Raw genomic sequence first — 17,155 nt, forward strand, 5'->3', positions numbered from 1 at the left:
ATACTTTGTTTTTGCAAACACAGCCGATTGAAGTTTCTAAAAATTCTGTTTTTTTTCACCAACAGTCCGACTGTATTTATGTTAGATAAATTATTTATTTATTTGGTGCCTTTTTTTTCATGCTGATTAACTTATTTTCTAATGTCCCTATCTGTCCTACTGTATATGTCCCTATTAATGTATAGTCTATTTCTAATGAAGGGAACTTGTGCAGAAATGAACAATTTTAATGGGAACATGATTATAAGACAGAAATTAAAGGATGAGAATTTAACACAAAATGTTTTATTTTTTTGTCTTGTCTGCATGTATTCTCAGTTTAAACCCATAAAAGGGGGTCAACTTTTTATGAGATCAATGCTTATTTTAGTCTTGCAGCAAAATCTTTTATATATTTTAATGCATGCATGTGACCATCACCGGTCCTATCTGGGAACTAAATTGTCATTCTTTATCAGAATTTCTTATTGTGAGCCAGAGAGGTAAGTGCTGCACCTCTGTGAGTTAAGGGAGAAAGCAAAAGGAGACAGGGAGAGAAAACACAAACAAGGTAGTGGATAGACAGGTAGTGCTGTTGGAGTGAAAAAGGTTGAGGCTGTGTTATTGTATCTTAGAACTGATACCAACTGATGCCAATGTTATAAAACACCGGATTAGTGGAGGTCCTGACAGTATAGAATAGGCCATCAGAGGAAAACAGTGTAGGAGGAAGATAGATGGCATAAGATTGTGATGTCTGAAGAGAGACTCATCACATTCTGACAGGACCCAATGGTTCTCAATAACTGGACTCGACAGGAGCTAGTAAGCCCGGAACCAACATGCATGTGTGATGGAAACCAAAACCCAAATAGACTACTGGAACCCAACAGGGCCATTCTAGCTGAGTACTCCCAACCCTGTCAGCCAGGAGCACCCAGAAGCCATCACCCGAAGAGCCACCGGGGGCACCAAGAACCACGTGAACACAGAGACCCAGAGGAGGCAGCGGCTGCCACTGCCAGGGTGTGTTTGTTGCATTAAAATTGAAGGATGGCGGACAAGTGAGGTGTATATGGGGAGGATGCAGCGCCCTAGAGCACTGCAATCCGCCCCACAACCAAGCCCACTGCCCTCGCCCTCCATCCATTCCCAAAACCCTAACTGTGCCCCATATGTGCGTAAAAGTTATTATGTATTGTGCAATCGAGATATGTGAAGTGAACATTAGGAGGCAATCTGGTATGGGCACGGCCCACAAGAAAAGGGCCGTAAGGGGGACCAGCATCACCAACCACCGTTAACCGGACTGCCAGCCAGCAGCCAGCTCACTCACGACGCACTGAGGCATTTTTCAGCGACACATTCGTTCCACAAAATGTTTATTTATGGTGTTGTATAAAAATAAATCTGCCTGAATCACTCAATAACTAAATCCAGACTCATACACAATACCCTGGACATCTTTGAACAAAAATTTTTTTTTTCTCTTTACCTATTGTGAATTCAGGGTTTGCTTTCATCTCAAGAAAACTAAATGTTCAAAGAGCTGTAAGTCATAACTACTGTATAGATGCATGGCATGACCCCGCACATAACACTGATAACCTGCTCTTCATGGCCAATGACTTCCGGTTTTAGTGTTTTAAAAATTATTTATCTCACCTGCAGTGTATTCACATCTGAAGATAAACGAGGATGAAACCTTTAGAACAAATATGACTTTCTATTTCATTGCTCTAAAAAAACTTGCTGCAACACGTTTGTTTCTCTCTCCTACATTACAGTACTTGACTCTACAATCAGTTTGTCACTCTTTCCTTTCTTTCCTTCTTTGCTTTGTATATCAGTGATTGCAATTTACATCTACAAGGAGCACACCACCCCATACACTAGGACACAGTATCTATATTTTTTAATTAAAGCAATTTGATCCCATTTTTCATCTAGTTTGTCAAAAACACCCATAAACAAAAAATATAGTCTGATATATATCATGAAACTTTAATCATAACCACAGTGATATCCTAGCTAATATTTCAGCTGTATCTAAATGGTTGATGTGTATCTATATTACTTAGGTACTGATTATTTCTGTATTAAACCTATAACAATACTGTGTTTTGTTTGAGATAAAGTTATGTTTATGTCAGCATGAGGTTTCTCAAGATTTAATATTATGATCTTAAATGCACAAAATTATACGCTCTAGTTATCAAAATTTAGCTTAAGACAAATTTCATCATCTCTATGTGGCCGTCCCATCTTCCTCACTATCTTCCGGCTCTGCTCCCCACACCTGGACCCGCCCCTCCATGGAACTCAGTAGGCAGGTCTCCGTGGGGTGGAAGGACAGTGATTGGACAACAGCTTTCCCCACTGGCAGTTTCAAGGACAAAGATCCCTGCAGGCCACAAAAATAACAACACCCTTTCAGAATACTTTCGGAGTCTGTTTCCAAGTAAAGGATGGGACTTATTTGAGAGATGAGTGGTTATTTCCAAAATGTAATTCTTTTTTGGAGTACAGATAAATAAAGTCCATAAGTTTGCTGTTTCGCTTTATAAAGAACTCATTAGAATTTGAAGAAGTTTGCATTGAATGCCAACTACCTGTCCAATATATTTACTAAAATGCTTATATGAAACCTTTTATTTTAAATGGAGTACGAACAAAAATGTGACTTACTTCCACCAAGTCCCAGCAATAGATGTGTCCATCCTCTGAGCAGCTCAGGACATGTGTGTCTTTACTGGACAGGCAACAGTCCAGCTTATAGCCTTTCATTGTATGTCCCTTGAACCTGAGTAAAACAAACATACAAACAAGTCTGTATCATCATGTATGATCTGGTCAGCGAGATTGTTTAATGTACAGCACGTCTTGTAATCCAGAAACTATAACCAGGTAAATAAACAGGCTTAACATTATCAATATAATTACACCATCACATTCCAATTGCCATCAACTCAGTGAACCCATTAGTAATGGGTTTTTTTTTTAATGCCTTCAGGATTTAGTAGTAGCTTTTGTAGTGTTTCTACTTACCTTGTTCAAAATTATGACTCTTAATTTGGTTAAAAGAAGGGGCAAATTGTTTCAAAGAATTTACTTTGTACAACCACATGCTTTGTTCAGTGTATTGTGCTGTACAAAAACACTTTTCATCATTGCTGACACTGTACCCCACTGGAGATCAAAGTGTATTTCACTTATTTAAGTAAGGAGGGACAAATCGCTGAGGTGCTTAGTCACTGAAGGTAATTTGACTTTATTAATTACAAGTACTGCTTTTGCTGGAATCATATTTTGCCTCTTATCTGCATTGCTATAAAGAAACACTCATAATCTCATAATTACACACAGTGGGTTTTGAAGCTGTGATGGAAGGACAGCAACCTGTAAAGATGAGTGAACAGCACTCACTCTCCTAGCATTTCCCCTGTGCTCTTGTCCAGCAGTCTGACAGTTGAATCCAGACTGGAGCTCAGAGTGCACTGACCATCCTGGCTGAAGCACACACACGTGATGGGACCTAGAAGACACCAACATATATACAGGTCACATGGTTCCGTATTTTGTTACATTTCAATGGTATTTCCATAAAATAATGTTAACAACAGTTATTATGATGCCCTCACATGAAGACGGAAAAAAATATATATATATATATTTTTTCCACTCCAATTTTCTTTCTATGTTTACACACGTATGTACGTACAGGCCCCTGAACACACATAGGGGGGTCTGTACGTATGCGATTAGGGACAGGGTGATATTAGAGTGGTGGGTAGCTATATTGCACCACAAAGAGCAACTTAACTTGTTGGGCGGTGGTGCCTTGCTCAAGAACACCTCAGCAGCACCTAGGAGGTGAACTGGCATCTGTCCAACCACCTTTCCACCCTCTGGTCCCCAGCTCAAGACCCAGCGGACTGAGCTATTGCCACCAGAACTACTTGGTGTTGGAGTAGAGAACTTTCTTGATATTTCAACTGTGGTTATACGTATATATGCATTTGAACTGCGATGTAAGCGGATCACTTAACACTATAAACAGTAAATAAAAAACCACTATTAGACCCGTGCACAAATCCTTCACAACAGTTAAGTAGGTAAGCATTTATGTCTCTATTTTTTAGACAAAATATTTTGAAATATTTTTTCAATGTAGTTTTATTTAACCATAAAGACTTCTCTCATGGCTGCACAACTGTAGTTCCAATGTTTTTTCCAATGTAAGTAATTTATAACAAGTTATAATCTAACTTGAAAACCTACCTAAGTAGAGTATCTTTTCCAACACTACCACGTCTGATATCAATAAAGCAGCAATTTTTTAGTTATTATTATTAGCAAGTATTGAAAAATAACATTACTTACTACTGATAAAGTCAACATGCAGCTGCCCCATTCTCAGGTCATAGCGCCTCACTCTTCCATCCACCGATCTGTTTTGAAATAAGATGCAGAATGAAAAAAAAAATCAAGTTTATGTCTTACTTGGAGAAACATGAGAATGGAGAAAGTTAGGAAACGTTACATCTTTGCTCCCAGTTCAAATCTAAACTGAAGTAGATTGAATGAAGAGATGATAAATTGTAAATGTGCAGACCCAGTAAGCAGTTCATGTTGAGCCACTTTTAGGCTGCTGATGCTATCCCGAGCCTCATCCAGAACTTGGATGGGCTCAAATCTTCTGGACCTGGTGTCCCAGCAACGAACTGTTCCATCTATGGACCCTTAAATCGGAGAAAACACATAAAAACAGGCAACAAATGGATTAGTATACACAAAGCTGAGGTTATACAAACACACGCAAGTTTAGAAAGACAACTCAATGATCAAGTGGAAAGATACTTCCCATGATAAATACTGAATGACTTATACCACAAAATGCACAAAGTAATGTGCATTATAGACATTTTACTTGAGGACTTACCAGATAGGATGACAGTTGCCTCTTCATTAAACTGAACACAGCTGACTTTCTGACACCAGAAAATTGAAATGACACACAAAAAGTGAAACAGAATTAAATAAAGCAAGAGTAGGGAGAGAATAAAGAAGAAATTGAAATCATTCGGGAATTAAGATTAAGATTAAATCCACTTTATTGTCCACACGTGGAGAAATGATCTTTACACTCTTCACACTTTCTTTGTATGTGGTTACATGTTTTTGGTTAGTCATACACACATAGTTTTTTGAATACAGGCCCCAGGACACAACGCACTAGGGGCCTGTAGGCATGCAATTAGTGACACATCACACAAGAAAGAGTAGGGGGAGGCAGAATGATGGTTCGTGCACGGAGGTTGCACCCCAAACGAGCAGCTTGTAGTGGGGACGGCGCCTTGCTCAAGGGCGCCTCGGCAGTGGCTGGGAGGTGAGCTGACACCTCCTACTGTCAGCTCACACTCCAAGGGATGTCATGGCGGGAGCGGGAATCGATCCAATGGCCGGGCGATCCGTCTTCAAGACATCTCTACCATTGAGCCACTGCCGCCCTAAATATGAGAAATATAAAAAATATATATAAACTAAACAATAAGACAAAAAAACTACAGCATGACTGACCCCAGCATGACCTCTGAGTTTGCGTGTGACCTGGCCTGTGCCAACGTCCCACAGGATCACTGTTTTATCAGAGCTGCACGAGCAAATCTGGCTGTTGTCGTAGGAACTGTTAAAACGGTTAATGACAAGAAAAAACTTAACAAAGAACATAACAAAGATCTCTGCAGCACATTAGCATTTTGCTATTTTTCTCATGGCTGAAACACTAGCATGCATCTTGAGTCTCATTTCTGAATTAACTTTCCTGATATGTTTGAAGAGAATGTGACAATCAGCTCACCTATCTGCGTCAAGGACCTCATATCCATGGCCACTGTACGCCTTCAGAAGGGTCCCTCGGCTAACACTCCACAGCTTCAGAGATTTGTCGCTGCCGCAAGAGAGAAGGTAGTTCCCATCGGCTGACCAAGCAAGTAGAAATGAGACAAATACTGATGTAAAATAGCCAGATTTTATGGATGACTCATGAGTCACATGGAGAATTAAAACAAATATACCAAATATACCAGACACACACATAGATGCAAACAGACTTCAATCACTTAATCCTCTGAGCAGAGGTAATAAATGTTTCCATAGTCACAGTAACAAAACACACAGCTTTTGCTGTTAAGTGAAGAAGACTGAGCCTCAAGATTAGAATTAAAGAAAAATGTTGTTTTTCAGTTTTACCGTTGAAGCGAACAGCCCTCACGGCTCCTTGTTGACAATCTATGGTCCTGAGTAGAAACCGAGGAAGCTGAGGAGCCTGGGGCCTCGGCTGAGGGAACGCCATAGCGTAACCTGTGAGGAGCAAGAAGAAAATGTATACAACTGCACTTACATTTAGCTGCGGCGTTAATGTGTACTCTGCACACTTTCTCAAACAAAGCTTCAAACACTGCTGGATAATCATGAGCTAGGTAAGGAGCATTTCTTACAGCAAGGAGAAATCCACGTAATTATAGCTTCCTCATGTTCAATTATTTTAAAGGAAACTACAGAGTAGTTTAAACATCACAGTATTCCATGTGCCTTTCCTACTCACTGCGGTTTTCTGACGCTCCTTTTTCTTCTACCACCACTTACATTCACAGGAATAAATTACCACGCAGATATAGTATACAGGAGCATCAATTCTGCCCAAACACAGAAGCAGACACGCGCAATGCACGTTGGGACAATACAGTCCTGTCAAAACAAAATCTTTTAAAAATATCCTGCTTGTAATCTTGGCGGTGTGACTGCTTTAAGCTTTTATTTCGAAACTCCGGACATTGCTACCTTTAAGTACGTCACTGACGGACTCGGTCAGCAGGCTGTAGCTCGGTGGGGTTGAGGGTTTTTAATCAAATATTACTGTCGACCACATCGCATTATATGATGTCTTCCAACAATTTAGCAGATCCGAGGAGACAAAACAAGATTTTAAGGTGAGTATTTCACGTTGGGAAAACTATTTTGTTGACGGAAACTTATTTTGTTGACGAAAGTAACTGACCATAGTAATAGGATTATCGTTAGCTAACAGCTAGCTAGCTAAATTTACAGTCAGTCGTGAGCATAATTTAGGGGGATTAGCGACGTATTTTGTAATAAAGCATGTAATATAATAATATTCAAACTGCATCGTATTTTAAAATTTAATTTGTGTTATGCTGTGTTTTTAATTATGGTGTCGTAGGTACAAACCACCTAGCACAGAGACTAATCCCACACTGGAGGACCCCACGCCTGACTATATGAACCTGCTGGGCATGATCTTCAGCATGTGTGGACTGATGCTCAAGGTGAACAACATTGTAGCTCTTTGACTTCTTCATGTCCATGCCTGTTTGTCTGTTCCGAAGGGGCGTTGATCATGAATGGTAGACCCTGGACCAGCCCAGTTGGCCCAGCTAGAACAGTGTTAAACTCGCCTTTTGAATGAATTATTAAGGAACAGAATGTGCCTTTCAGCACCAATGATACGAACAAAACAATGGGGGACAGTAGTAGATTTATATAATATTAGGCTCCTAGTCCAGTAAATGCTACTTAACAATGTATTATTGTTTGAATTTCAAAATAACAACTTTTTCCTGTTAATTTATTTTTTTTCCTACATTGAACAAATTATTTCCTGAAATGTCTCAGAATTTATTAGAATATATCTGAGTGTGACATCAAAATGTTTGTTTCCTGTTGGTGTTCTTTCATATATTGTATTTAAAATTATTATTTAGGACAGGGTTAGATAGAAGCAATTGATTTGCTTTGGCAACCCCTGAAGGGAAAAGCTGAAAGGAGAAGAAAAATTGCAATGCTGTGTGTGTGTGTGTGTGCGCGCGCGCGCGCGTGTGTGTTTGCGTGCATTTATTGGTTCATCATTGATCGCTTCCATTTGTCAGCTACTGCTGTGGTATTTTCCATGTTCTCATGATCTTTCATACGTCCATTTTTTTGTAGAGGAGACGAATGCAATCGCCTCATCTACAGCCGCTTATCTGCCTTGTGGGTCACAGGTCTGCTGGAGGCTATCCCCGTGCGCTATGGCAATAGGCGGGTTACCTTGGATAAGATAACAGCTCATTTCAGGGCTACACAAAAGACAAACACACATGCTCACACTCACACCTTTGGTTAATTTACCTAACCTACATGATTTTGGAGGTGAGAAGAAGCCAGAGAACCTGGAGAGAACCCACGCAGATAGGAGAATTCCTGTCCTCACAGACAGGAATCCAACCCAAAACCTTCTTGCTTTGAGGCAATACTACTATCCATTTTGCCCCTAACTGACCCTATTTTTTCATAATACAATGGTCTGAAAAGTTTGGACACCCCTGATAATTTTCAAGATTTTCCATAATAAATCACTGGTTTTATCAGATCAGCAATTTCAGTAAAATATGTCATATAGCAGACAAACACTGATTTTTGAGAAGTGAAATGAAGTTTATAGGATTTACAGAAAGTGTGCAATAATTTTTTAACGAAAGTAGACATGCGCATAAATTTGGGCAACCCATCACAAAAATTACATCAATATAGAGTAGATGTCTGTGTGGAGTTTGCATGTTCTCCCCATGTCTGTGTGGGTTCTCTCTGGTATTTCTGGCTTCCTCCCACCTCCAGAAATATGCGCTTCAGCTTAATCGGCCGTTCCAAATTGACTGTAGTGTGTGTATGTGCGTGTTTGTCTGTCTGGGTGTGGCTCCGCGGCGCACAGGCATCGTGCCCGGAGTTTCCCCCGCCTCACAGTCAAGTGGGGATAGGCTCCACTTCTCCGCGACCCACGACAGTGGAAAAGCCGTTTGCAAGACGATGATTGAACCTCCTTATTGCGGAAATAACAGCCTCTAAACACTTCTTAAGAGGGTCTGGATTCTGGTTGAAAGTATTTATGACATTGTTCTTTACAAAACATCTCCAGTTCAGTTGGTCTGAGCATGGACAGCCCACTTTAAATTACACCACAAATATTCAGTAATATTCAGGTCTGGGGACTGAGATGGCTATTCCGGAATGTTATACTTGTTCCTCTGCATGAAGGCCTTCTTAGCCACCTTAAATACCCTTCAAAATTATCACAGATTCCCAAACTTTTTCATACTACTGTACTTAAACTGCTGAGCCTTTTTCACATGCCCTGAGTTTGTCTGGCTTCAAACCATTAATTTATATGTAGTAGAATTTCGGGTGTCCTGTTAATTAGACATAAGTTTAGATCTTAATCGTAGCGAGTGCAGTTGACCTCTGCAACCTGTGTCTTATTGTTTGTTTCAGCTCAAATGGTGTGCCTGGATCGCTGTCTACTGCTCTTTTATTAGCTTTGCAAATTCTAGAAGTTCAGAGGACACCAAACAAATGATGAGCAGCTTCATGTGAGTATACAGCACCATGTGTTTGTTCGTACCGAAAATATAGTGTGTGGCTACACTGCACTGCACAGGACTATATTCAGTAGCTTACCGAGGATGTGAAAAGAAAATATACTATATATTCATGTTATAGTATTGATTTACTATTTAATTTGTGTAAGGTAGACTCACTTCTCTCTGTGACTGAGACTTGAGATGAGCCAACTCTAATGTCCAAAAGCTCTTAACTGTCTAACCTCAACTGGTCCATTTTCATTTGCCCCTAAAAAACGACCAGACTTGGGCACATATCCAGGCCTCACAGACTGATATGCAGTCAGTAAAAGCCTCCAGATCTTTTACCTAGATGAGGTTGTCATAAAAACAGGCTTGATGCACTTATTGTTCCTCAGCATCAAACTGTTTTGATCAGCAAATAATTTCTGACAATGAATGACAAATGCAACTTGGATATTTTTTGTCAATATCTAAGATTTGATGCAAGTCTACTCGTATCATTAAAGAAAGGGGAATTTCCTTGAAGTTTGAAAGAACTGTGGATGGTGGCCAGTGCTAGATAACTTTCATTACAGTGGCTTTACATAGGCCAGCCATACATTTTAAACCTTTGCCAGGATCATTTGGGATTTTTCTAAATTGATTCCTTAGATTAATGATAATAAAATGTCAGTTCAGTAAAATAATTTTGTTGAATCATTGAAAGGCAGCTGGAGAATAATTTTGCCAAAAATGCTTTTGCCGAAAAGATATATATGTTAATATGTTGCTCATCTACTTGGCACTTTATGGTAAATGAGGTGGGGGAGCTTTGCACAAAGAAACACGGAAGCAGGAATTGCACCTGCTATGTTGCTCACGTCAAGAGCAAATAAAGTTCTGAAGGAACATAAACGTTGTGTTTTTAAGTCTGACAATATATGTCATGATTCTTCACTCTTTCAGATTTCTTAGATTACTCATTGTATCCCTTTTTCGAACAATATTTGTAGTAGTAATGACATGAAGCTCTGTGACATACTGAACATCTCAGTCTGATACAAGTCATTTCATATCCAGAGAATGGTGCAGTGTATGACAATGTAGCACATTTTCTGCAAAATGTAATAATTAGGAATGACCATGTACAAACACCATTCATTTGGAAATATTTTAGACAAAATAAAACCACACATTTGTGCACTGGGTGCAGTGGTGCATCATGTGGCCTGATTAAAAAAACCCATCCAAGAAGTGAAGTGATACTATAGAAGCTGACTTCCACGAGCAAAATCGACTTAGGAACTGATAAGCAGAATTTGTTTTTGCAACAGTTCTGATGGTATTAGGGTTATGATATTTGATCTCAATGCCCAACTGTAATTACAAAGAATTAAGAGGGTCATTGATGTCCTGTAGAAATATAGCAGGTTAGTGTGGCAGTTCAGAAGATGCAGGTATGACTTTTATTTATTTTTCTCAAAGAATTAGTTTTACAACCAACAACTGGGAGAGTTGACAAGTAATTAGCAACAGGTAAAATTTAACTGAAAGAATAAGAATGTCAGAACATACACAACATTTATGGATTACACTTGAGTGTTGTATCACGCACCAGAAATATACTGAACTGATGTCTTTTTGCACTGAGTTGGCAAGATGTTTAAGAAATGCTACTCAGCATTACTTTAAAACTAAAATGACACTTTCTTTACTGTCTCCAGGCTGTCCATATCAGCAGTTGTGATGTCATACCTCCAGAACCCGCAGCCAATGTCACCACCATGGTAACCAAGACAAAACACAGGAGAATGAAAATAAATCACTGGAGATGAAGTTGGACTCCGAGGCTATTGAGTAGAAGTAGAGACGGAAAGGAAGACAGTGGGATAGAGATGAAAGACAGAAGAATTGACCTGGGTGGGGTGGACAATGAGGAGGGATAAAATGTTTCTTGAATATATTCTCATGCATTCCCTTAAACCTTTTCCGAAGTTTGCTTGTTTGATCTGTTGCATGATTTTATAAATAAATATATGCTGTTAAAAAAGGAGCTTCCTTCTTTAATTTCCTCCGGGATTAATAAAGTATCTATATATCTCTATCATTTGAGAAGGCCGTACTAATACCACTATTTAAGGTGTATTATTTATGTAGCAATGACTTGTAAACCTTGTTCAATATTTCTGTGGAAATTACAAACATGGTCAAGCTTTACTTGCTGCAATATAAGTTATGGAGTGTGACAACTAGAGAGCAGTAATGACACTCCTGTTTGTAAGCTGCACCTATTTTGTTAGAGGAAGAATAGAGGAAGACAGGACTCAGAACATACATTTGCTGAAGTTCAATAAAAGGAGCATCTCAAACAAGATCTCCCTCCAGCATTATTATAAATAAATGTCTATACTGAGGCAGAGTAATCCGTAAAGCTTTGTTATTCCGTGGGTTCTTGTTATTTAGGTAAAGTAGGAGACTTAGCCGATCATCATAAGTTTAAAAAGTTTATTCCTGACAAGTCTAATACAGATATCCGGGCTCTCCCAGTTCCCTGAATGCCTGCAGTAAACGGGTCTTGAAACAATGCAGCTAAGAAGAGCACTATCTTTCTGCCCGGTGTTTTTTATACAATTCAGATAAGGAATTTGCATGAGATGATATGATGTCTTCTGGTCCAATTAGATCGTGACTAGTGTTCAGCCACTCCTCCGCGGGCGTTGGAATGTGGTTTCTGGTTCCGGTTGTAATGTGATTTCCGGTTTCTCATCCCTCGAATAAAGAACTGAAACTACCTCCTATGTCCTATCAATGGAATTATTATTGTAACTGTGTGTGCGTGTGTGCTTGCGTGCGTGCGTGCGTGTGTGTGAGTGACTCAAATTAGATGAGTTCAAGTGTTTGGAAATTTACTGAGACAGAGTGATAGAAAAGTTTATTGTGTGATTAAAACCAAATACTTATGCAACCAGCAAAATGATGAATAGCATGTATTTAAATCTATTCAATACTGACTGTGCTGGATAAAAACAGATGTCTTCCTTTATCTTCTTCTTTTCCTTCCGGCTTTTCCCTTCAGGGGTCGCCACAGCGAATCAATTTCCTCCATCTAGCCCTGTCCTTTGAATCCTCTTCTCTCACACCAACTACCTTCATGTCTTCCCTCATTACATCCATAAACCTCCGCTTTGGTCTTCCTCTAGGCCTCCTGCCTGGCAGTTCAAAACTCAGCATCCTTCTACTAATATATTCACTATCTCTCCTCTGGACATGTCCAAACCATCTCAGTCTGGCCTCTCTGACTTTATCACTTTATCTCCAAAACCTCTAACATGTGCTGTCCCTCTGATGTACTCATTCCTGATCCTATCCTTCCTGGTCACTCCCAGAGAGAACCTCAGCATCTTCATCTCTGCTACCTCTAGCTCTGTCTACTGTCTTTTCTTCAGTGACACTGTCTCTAGGCCAAACAACATCGCTGGTCTCACCACAGTTTTGTACACCTTTCCCTTCATTTTAGCTGAAACTCTTCTATCACACATCACACCTGACACTTTCCTCCACCCGTTCCATCCTGCCTGTACACGCTTCTTCACCTCTTTTCCACACTCTCCATTGCTCTGGACTGTTGAGCCAAAGTACTTAAAATCCTCCACCTTCTTGATCTCTTCTCCCTCTAACCTCACTATTCCACTTGGGTCCCTCTCATTCACACACATGTACTCTGTCTTACTGCGGCTAACCTTCATTCCTCTTCTTTCCAGGACAAACCTCCACCTCTCTAGCTTCTCCTCCACCTGTTCCCTGCTCTCACTACAGATCACAATGTCATCTGCAAACATCATAGTCCATGGAGTTTCCTGTCTAACCTCGTCTGTCAGCCTGTCCATCACCATAGCGAACAAGAAGGGTCTCAGAGCTGATCCCTGATGCAGTCCCACCTCCACCTTGAACTCCTCTGTCACACCTACAGCACACCTCACCACTGTCTTACAGTCCTCATACATGTCCTGCACCACTCTAACATACTTCTCTGCCACTCCAGACTTCCTCATACAATACCACAGTTCCTCTCTGGGCACCCTGTCATAAGCTTTCTCCAGATCTACAAAAACACAATGCAGCTCCCTCTGGCCTTCTCTGTACTTCTCTATCAACATCCTCAAAGCAAATACTGCATCTGTAGTACTCTTTTTTGGCATGAAACCATACTGCTGCTCACAAATGTTCACTTCTGCCCTTAGTCTAGCTTCCAATACTCTCTCCCATAACTTCATTGTATGGCTCATCAGCTTTATTCCTCTGTAGTTGCCACAACTCTGCACATCTCCCTTGTTCTTAAAAATGGGCACCAGCACACTTCTCCTCCATTCCTCAGGCATCTTCTCACTATCTAAGATCCTGTTGAACAACCCAGTCAGAAACTCTACCGCCACCTCTCCTAGACACTTCCATACCTCTACAGGTATATCATCAGGACCGACTGCCTTTCCACTCTTCATCCTCTTCAATGCCCTCCTCACTTCATCCTGACTAATCTTTGCTACATCCTGGTCCACAACAGTCACCTCTTCTAGTCTTTGTTCTCTCTCATTTTCCACGTTCATCAACTCTTCAAAGTACTCTTTCCATCTTCCCATCACACTACTGGCACCTGTCAATAGACTTCCATCCCTATCCTTAATCACCCTAACCTGCTGCACGTCCTTCCCATCTCTATCTCTCTGTCTTGCCAACCTGTATAGATCAGTCTCTCCCTCCTTACTGTCCAACCTAGCATACAAGTCATCATAAGCTTCTTGTTTGGCCTTTGCTACCTCTACCTTCACCTTACGCTGCATCTCCCTGTACTCCTGTCTACTCTCCTCAGTCCTCTCAGTGTCCCACTTCCTCTTGGCTAACCTCTTTCTCTGTATACACTCCTGTACCTCCTCATTCCACCACCAAGTCTCCTTATCTACTTTCCTTCCAGATGACACACCAAGTACTCTCTTACCTGTCTCCCTGATCACATTAGCTGTAGTTGTCCAGTCATCTGGAAGCACCTCCTGACCACCCAGAGCCTGTCTTAACTCCTTCCTAAAAGTCATGCAACACTGTTCCTTTTTCAGCTTCCACCATTTCGTCTTCCGCTCTGCCTTTGCCCTCTTGATCTTCCTCACTACCAGAGTCATCCTACACACCACCATCCTATGCTATTTGGCTACACTCTCACCTACCACTACTTTGCAGTCACTGATCTCTTTCAGGTTACACTGTCTACACAAGATGTAGTCTACCTGTGTGCTCCTACCGCCACTCTTATAGGTCACTCTATGTTCCTGCCTCTTCTGGAAGAAAGTATTCACTACAGCCATTTCCATCCTTTTTGCAAAGTCAACTACCATCTGTCCTTCTGCGTTCCTCTCCTGGATTCCAAACCTGCCCATCACATCCTCATCACCTCTGTTTCCTGCACCAACATGTCCATTGAAGTCTGCTCCAATGACAACTCTCTCACTTCTAGGTATGCTCTGCATCACTTCATCAAAGTCCGACCAGAATTTCTCCTTCTCCTCCAGCTCACATCCTACCTGTGGAGCATACCCGCTAACAACATTGAACATCACACCTTCTTTTTCTAGCTTAAGATTCTTCCTTTGTCTTCCTTTATAAAAAAATACTTAATAAATGTATATGATTCAAAGCAGATCATGTATCAGCTTTTTAATGAAAGATTACATCATTGCATATCTTATAACAGTTAAATATTCAAGTCCAACAATTATGGTAACACTTGTTTCAGGTTATGTCAGATGCCTGGTTATTACAGCACACACATCAGATCTTCACAGAAAATTTCTGCTGATTTATTGCATTTTATTTTTTGAAGTGATCTGAATTTTGAAGTGGTTTGCTGATGATTTAATAAAATTAATGAATGACCAAAGCAATTTTTTCAAGGAAGGGGTTTGTTTTTGCTTGTATTTTGTATTTAACCTCCTGGAAGAGATGCGTACTAGTCTTTCTAGTTGTGCCCAGCCAAGTCACAGGGTGAAAGCTTGATCATCCAGGCTCTTGACAACAAGCTCCTTACCCAGTCCTGTTTCTATTTTGGGGTCCCTGTATCTTCGATGTAAGTGAGTTAAAATAAACAAGTCTGGCCCGAGTTTAAGCAGTTCTCTGAGTTTATCAAGCAAAACAAACACAATTTCATGACACCGACAGTCCTCCCATTTGGCCTTCATCATGAATAAAAATATATTGTTTCAGGATTTGAATCTCATGGGCATGGGACTCAACTGGATTTTGTAGAGCTACTATCTCTCCAAATCTTAACTTTGGACCAAGTGTGAGTCTATTACTCAGTTGTTGGGGATGTGGCCTGTGTGAATGTCTGAGCTGTTTTTTGTTAGAACACATAAAAATGCTGTATATTAACATCAATGTATTATTACATTTAATTAGCGTAAGACTGACGTCTCTCCATCACTGAGACTTGAGATGATCCAATTCTAATGTCCAAAAGCTCTTAACTGTCTGACTTCCTCTGGTCCATTTCCATTTCCCCATAAAATGGACCAGATGGGAAACCACCCAGGCTTCACAGACCGATATGCATTAAGAAAAAAAAAACCCTCCAGAACTTTTGTCTTGATTAGACTGTATTAAAGACAGGCTTGATGTGGTCATAGTTTAGTAAAAATGTCAGACTCTGAACTCAATGCAACTTTACTGTGGAGAGGGTGGTTCAATGCCAGTTTTTGGTCAACATCCAAGATGTGATGCAACTATCCACATATCATTAAAGACAGGAAGTGCCCTTACAAAACGAAAGAGCTGCCATTGTCATGGCTTGTAGCAGTTGATGACAGCTATCAGAGGAGAGGATCTTGACCACATATTATTTGCATTGATCAATGGATTTCGTAATGTGAATGTTAAAATCCATCATAGTTCTCTGGATGTCTTGTTAGAGGATGATTTTTGTTCGATCTAATCATATAATTATGCTCTGATGTACAATAAGTGACTCGTGGACAAAAGGCCTCTATCTCTTTGTGACACTAGAGGGCAGAACAATATTGCACAAAACAGAGTTTGAACAATCACAAGGTTTACTGTAGTTCTTTTTAATTAGATTTGATAATTGTACGATAAATTAATTATTAGTACGTATAGCGTTATTTTAAACTATTACGATTATTCTTGCTGTTTCTTAATGCTTTTTCTTGTCTAACATATTATTTGTAATTTTTGTAATTTGTAATTTTCTTTATTATTGTCTGTTATTGCTGTCGATTTTTTTCTCTTAAAGTTGGGAAGTATTCTCCAAATAGATTTGAACTTTTCGTTATTTGCTTGAAAAGAACTTTTAATTATAAACTAATTGTTTGAAAGGTGATTTCAAAATAAGCACGATTGATGTAAGATATTTCGACCAGCATGCCTGCAGTAATAGAAACCGACTTACGTGTTGCCAAGTAGATGGACGGGTCTAGTGTAAATGGGTAGAGAGACGAAGAGGTACTAAGAGGAGGGAGACTACTGTAACGGGGAGTGGATGTTGGAGGGAGATCGCACAGAGAGCTCGGATGAGGAACAGCTAAATGCAGCGCACAGACTAGAACATCCTTCATACAACAGACTGGATCCTTAAATGTCACGCCTGCTTTCAAGCTCCAGAACTAGGATTCTCTCTGGGCATCTCAGTGACATTCACAGTCCGGCAGGCATCACTTTTGTCATGAGTTTTCCTCCTCTTTGGCGCTATTACTGATCTGTTTTCCATCCTCCAGACC

General features: G+C 40.2%; 2 protein-coding genes and 1 long non-coding RNA gene across 5 annotated transcripts in view; 2 read left to right on the forward strand and 1 right to left on the reverse strand.

Moving 5' to 3' along the window:
- Positions 1–1,969: 1,969 nt before the first annotated feature.
- On the reverse strand, positions 1,970–6,733 carry wdr83 (WD repeat domain containing 83). Of its 2 annotated transcripts, none has more exons than XM_068320937.1 (10): positions 6,587–6,733; positions 6,232–6,342; positions 5,840–5,960; positions 5,560–5,665; positions 4,922–4,970; positions 4,595–4,721; positions 4,363–4,430; positions 3,406–3,514; positions 2,668–2,782; positions 1,970–2,383 (listed from the first exon to the last, which is right to left on the reverse strand). In XM_068320937.1, the coding sequence occupies exons 2-10, from the start codon at positions 6,332–6,334 to the stop codon at positions 2,228–2,230; spliced, it is 954 nt and encodes a 317-aa protein (XP_068177038.1). In that variant the 5' UTR covers positions 6,335–6,342; positions 6,587–6,733; the 3' UTR covers positions 1,970–2,227. The 2 variants fall into 2 exon arrangements, with proteins under 2 accessions (XP_068177038.1, XP_068177039.1); XM_068320938.1 differs by having other exon boundaries at positions 6,480–6,627.
- LOC137599796 (uncharacterized) lies at positions 4,927–5,271 on the forward strand. Its single transcript, XR_011036874.1, has 2 exons — positions 4,927–5,196; positions 5,229–5,271. It is a non-coding gene; the product is annotated as an uncharacterized lncRNA (long non-coding RNA).
- An 82-nt stretch (positions 6,734–6,815) lies between the features above and the next one.
- wdr83os (WD repeat domain 83 opposite strand) overlaps positions 6,816–17,155 on the forward strand; it is a 57,780-nt gene continuing 47,440 nt past the window's right edge. The window contains exons 1-4 of one of the 2 annotated variants that reach the window (XM_068320936.1): positions 6,817–6,971; positions 7,223–7,328; positions 9,307–9,404; positions 11,102–12,163. In XM_068320936.1, the coding sequence (XP_068177037.1) occupies positions 6,919–6,971; positions 7,223–7,328; positions 9,307–9,404; positions 11,102–11,168 (324 nt within the window). In that variant the 5' untranslated portion in view covers positions 6,817–6,918 and the 3' untranslated portion in view covers positions 11,169–12,163. Of the gene's footprint in view, positions 6,972–7,222; positions 7,329–9,306; positions 9,405–11,101; positions 12,164–17,155 lie in introns of those variants that run through there. The other variant, XM_068320935.1, reaches the window with a different exon arrangement.

This window comes from Antennarius striatus, chromosome 8 (genome assembly GCF_040054535.1).
Source record: "Antennarius striatus isolate MH-2024 chromosome 8, ASM4005453v1, whole genome shotgun sequence".
In the NCBI taxonomy this organism is placed as follows: Eukaryota; Metazoa; Chordata; class Actinopteri; order Lophiiformes; family Antennariidae; genus Antennarius; species Antennarius striatus.

Bases quoted from the DNA above. Each gene is read 5' to 3' on its own strand.
- wdr83 (XM_068320937.1), bottom strand. From the start codon at position 6,334: ATGGCGTTCCCTCAGCCGAGGCCCCAGGCTCCTCAGCTTCCTCGGTTT. The intron at 4,722-4,921 runs GTAAGTCCTCAA...CTCCGATTTAAG, and splicing joins GGCAACTGTCATCCTATCTG to GGTCCATAGATGGAACAGTT. The intron at 3,515-4,362 runs GTAAGTAATGTT...GGTGTCTTCTAG, and splicing joins GCATGTTGACTTTATCAGTA to GTCCCATCACGTGTGTGTGC.